The sequence below is a fragment of the Mus pahari genome, chromosome 6 (assembly GCF_900095145.1).
Source record: "Mus pahari chromosome 6, PAHARI_EIJ_v1.1, whole genome shotgun sequence".
Lineage (NCBI taxonomy): Eukaryota > Metazoa > Chordata > Mammalia > Rodentia > Muridae > Mus > Mus pahari.
The window spans coordinates 55,940,850-55,944,844 of record NC_034595.1 but is presented as its reverse complement, the minus strand read 5'-3'; the positions used below and the strand labels follow the sequence as shown (position 1 = coordinate 55,944,844).

Here is a 3,995-nt window from a genome sequence, read left to right as displayed (position 1 = left end):
CTCTTACCAGAATAAAACAAGCCAACCAGACAAACCAAACAGCTCAGGCCTTTCCTGGCTGATTTTAAACAGTCTGTTTTTCTCTGCCTCTTGTCTGTAATTCTTTTTTTTTTTTTTTCCCTGTAAGTCTTTATGTGTTTCTTAGCTTAATGCCATTGGACTAATATTATGTGATATATTTGCTTATTATTTATATTCTCTACCAGAATGCAACTTCCATTTATTTCCAGAATTCAAGATAATTCTTTATATACTTCAAATAATATTTACTAATTTTGAAAGAATGAAAAATAACTGCACACACTCACATGATGAAAGCAACAAGAGAGAAAAGTCTTTTGGGATATGTGAATGCATCCTTTTAGTACTGAATATATACTCAATGTGTTATTGTGGGGCTAGCAAAGGAGTTTAGCCAGCTTTTATGTCTCCAATTTCAATTTGAATGTCTGATTCACAAGAAAGGGTAGAGCTCTGTCCTTTGATAAAGCCTTGATTTATTTTAAAATAAATTATTTGTTTTATGTATATGACCATGATATCACTGACACACCAGAAGAGGGCATCAGATTCAATTACAGTCAGTTGTGAGCCACCATGTGGTTGCTGGGATTTGAACTCATGGCCTCTGGAAGGGCAGTCAGTGCTGCTCTGATGAGCCATCACTCCAGGCTGAGCCTTGATCTTTGATGGAATAGTAAGTAGCTCTTTTGATTACTGTCACCCAGTGTCCTTCCTTCCATCATGGCTTCATTTAGTATGTCCAGCTGCACATAAAGTGAGAAGCATGCATGTGATAGGATTTAGTATCTTTGTGAAAGCAATTCTATGGGCGTGTCTTGGAGGGATTTTCTAAATTAGGTGGAGGTGGAATAACCCACATTACCTGTGAGCAGTACCATTTCATGGGTTGGGTGTCCCTATTGAATGAGAAGGAAAAAAGCAGCGGGGCTGCAGTCTTCAGCTCTCTGTGTGAATACAATGTGATATGCTGCTATAAACGCCCCCTGCCATAACTTCTCCATTGTGATCAACTATAAACCCAAGTAAGGTCCTGGTCCTTACATTGCTTTGTTGGGAATTTGGTCACAGCAGTGAGGAGAGCTAACTTATACAGATAACTGGTACCCAGAAATGTTTGGTTTTTAGGCCTTTGGAACTGGTTTGCAGAAGAACTATGGAGAGTTTGCACCCTTGGGCTACAAAAGCCCTGGAGTGCTGTAAGCAGAACTTAATGGAACATTCTGTAGGGATATTGGCAGACAAGAATTTTGAGAGATCTGTGGAAAAAGGAGGCCTTGATCATGAAAAGGTGAATAAGAACTCTATCTGGAACTGGGTTAGGGACCCTTCATACAGTATTGTAGAAAAAAGAATCTATCTGAATGTATTCTGCCGATTTCCTGAGAACTTGAGTGAGGCTGAATGTAGTGGACCAGTTTGTGTGATATGGAAAGTTCCGGGATGGAGCACCCTTCAGTCTGCATCATGGTTGCTGCTCAATGCTCATTGGTATAATCCAAGTCTATAGTGAGGAAGAGCAGAAAATCAGCAGCGAGATTAGAAAACTGACATTTGAGGAGGAAGTGTGTGGAATTAAGTATCAGGTTTCAAGGAGAGTGTTAAAAAGATTAGTGCCATGCAACTGGAATCTGGCACTCAGCCCGAGAACAGGAGGGGTGCTCTGAGGACAAGACCACACTCATGGAAGGCTTCATCTGATGGAAATTCAGATTCATTTGAAATGAGGGAACCTAAACTAAGAATGATAATGTTGGGGTTCCCAGCTCAAAACCAATTTCCTAGGAAAGGATTTCCCTAGAGTTAGCATACAGAAGCCAGGATAGCCATTGTCCAGAGGGTCAGGCTCTGTGCCAAGTTGCTGGCAGAACTTGGCAGAATCATCCACATGACAGTGGTTTCACAGGCACAGGAGATACAAGACTGAGAAGGTCATGAGGTCTGTACAACAGTTCCGGAGAGACACTAAGGCCAGGCAGTGCGAGCCAGGGTTGCAGTTCCTGCTAGGAGGACGTCCTGAGGTCCTCATGTGAAGCTGACAGTGAAACTGAGGTTGTAATGGAGTCCCCAGCACGATGGTGAATCTAGGACTGTGGAATTTCTGCTGAAGAAAGCTGTAGGCACTGAGGAGAGTTGGATCAGAAGAGGGGCTATGTGTATGTACCTCAGGCAGCCCAGCTGAGGAATGGGCTGTCCAACTCTTTGGAGCCCAAATGATTCCACCATGATCCCCAGAAGCAGGAGTGGAGCTGTTTTCCTTAATGAATTCCAGTCTCCCTGTGGTCCACTCATCTCTTCGTGTGCCCCAGAGCGCCCTGTTAGAATGGGAATATTTTTTCTGTGCCTTTGTATATGGTAAGAATGTAACTTTTATATATATATATATCTATCTATATCTATATCTATATCTATATATCTATATCTATATCTATATATATATATATATAGGACTTTTGAAATTAGATTGAGAACATTTTGCATTATCAGATGTCCATAAATCTGTAAGGATAAGGGTGGAAGGTGATCGCTTAAACTGGTCTGTTTGTGAGTCAGGTTGACAATGAGTGGGGTTGTTGATGGTTAATCTTGTTTATCAACATAATAGGATTTAGAATGATCATGAAACAAATTTCTGAACATGTCAGTGAGCTATTTTCTAGATTAGGCTAAGTAAGGCCAGAAACCCTACACTAAATGTGGGCAGTGCCAATTGATAGCCTAGGGTCCTAGACTGAATAAAGAAGATCATGGAGATGTAGCATTCATTTCTCCATGAATGAATCTTCGTCACTGTGGATGCAGTGGGACCAGCCCCTCAAGGTCCTGCAAGTGGGACTCTGCCATGCTGCGATGACCCCTGTTACCTACGTTGCTTTCCTTGGGTGTTTTGTCCCTGTAGTGATGAAAGTAATCAGTATTCTCCAGATTCCTGCTGTCCTCACCTGTCATGAGAGCAGTGGCAGTTTCGTCAGTTGGGATGCCGTCTGCCCTATAGAGCTCGAAGAATTAAATACGTCATAGACTTCTAAGTGTGATACTTTGAGGACAAAAGTAAAAAGCCTTCTGCTTCTGTGTCAGAAGAATCTTCAGGGAACTTAAGGACTTCCGGAAAAGGAAATTCAGAGACAATCACTCAGTGAGACCATTTTGTTTCATTATGGACAAAGGAGAAAGGAGTCTTGTGCTATTTTGGCAGGAGTCTGGTGATGGCAGGAGTTAGAACATATGCACATCAGACCACTCCTGATTCCCAGAGTTAAAGCTCTGAATATGCGTGAGTAAGGGCCAACAACCTGGGCCAACTTCCGCACTAAGTTCCAACCTGCTGGTAGATTTAGTAACCCTTGGCTTGCCATAGATTAGGTATTGATTAAGTGTCCTAGTTCTTTTGAGACAGATTCTCATTACATAGTCCTGGTTGGCCTAGAACTCAGTGTGTAGACTAAATTTGGGGTGATTCTCCCACCACTGCCTCTAGGAAGCCAGGCATTTGCCGTTATGTCCAGGGTCCCCAAAAGTTCTCAACTAACTTTTAAAATTATAATGCTGCCTTTGTTATTTTCTTGTTCTTGTGACAAAATACCTTGAAAAAAGCAATGTGAGGAAGAAAATCTATTTCGACCTAGTTCCAGAGGAATATAGTCCATTATGGCGGTGAAGAAGTTGCAGCAGTCAGGGAAGGTAAGGTTCGGAAGCAGAAATCTGAATGGCCACATGGCATCTGCCTTCAGGAAGCAGAGCTTGAATAGGAAGTGAGGTATTGCAATAAAACATCAAGACCCACTCCCAATGGCTCACTCCCTCCAGAAAAATTTCAACTCCTAAAGATTCCACAACCTTCCCAAATAGTTTCACCATCTGGGACCAAGTGTTCAAACATGAGAGTCTAAGGAGGACATTTAACATTTGAACTACAACATCCTCTACTCCAGAAAGACTCTCACCCTTTTTTTTTTTTTTTTTTTTTTTTTTTT

At 41.7% G+C, this 3,995-nt stretch overlaps 1 protein-coding gene across 4 annotated transcripts in view; it reads left to right on the top strand.

The window, feature by feature from the left end:
- Positions 1–3,995, top strand: part of Prkaa2 (protein kinase AMP-activated catalytic subunit alpha 2) — a 75,035-nt gene that overhangs the window by 17,664 nt on the left and 53,376 nt on the right. The window contains exon 1 of one of the 4 annotated variants that reach the window (XM_029539579.1): positions 943–2,376. The exons of the other annotated variants lie outside the window; for them this stretch is intronic. Within the exon in view, the coding sequence (XP_029395439.1) occupies positions 2,283–2,376 (94 nt within the window). The 5' untranslated portion in view covers positions 943–2,282. Of the gene's footprint in view, positions 1–942; positions 2,377–3,995 lie in introns of those variants that run through there. 4 annotated transcript variants of the gene reach the window in all.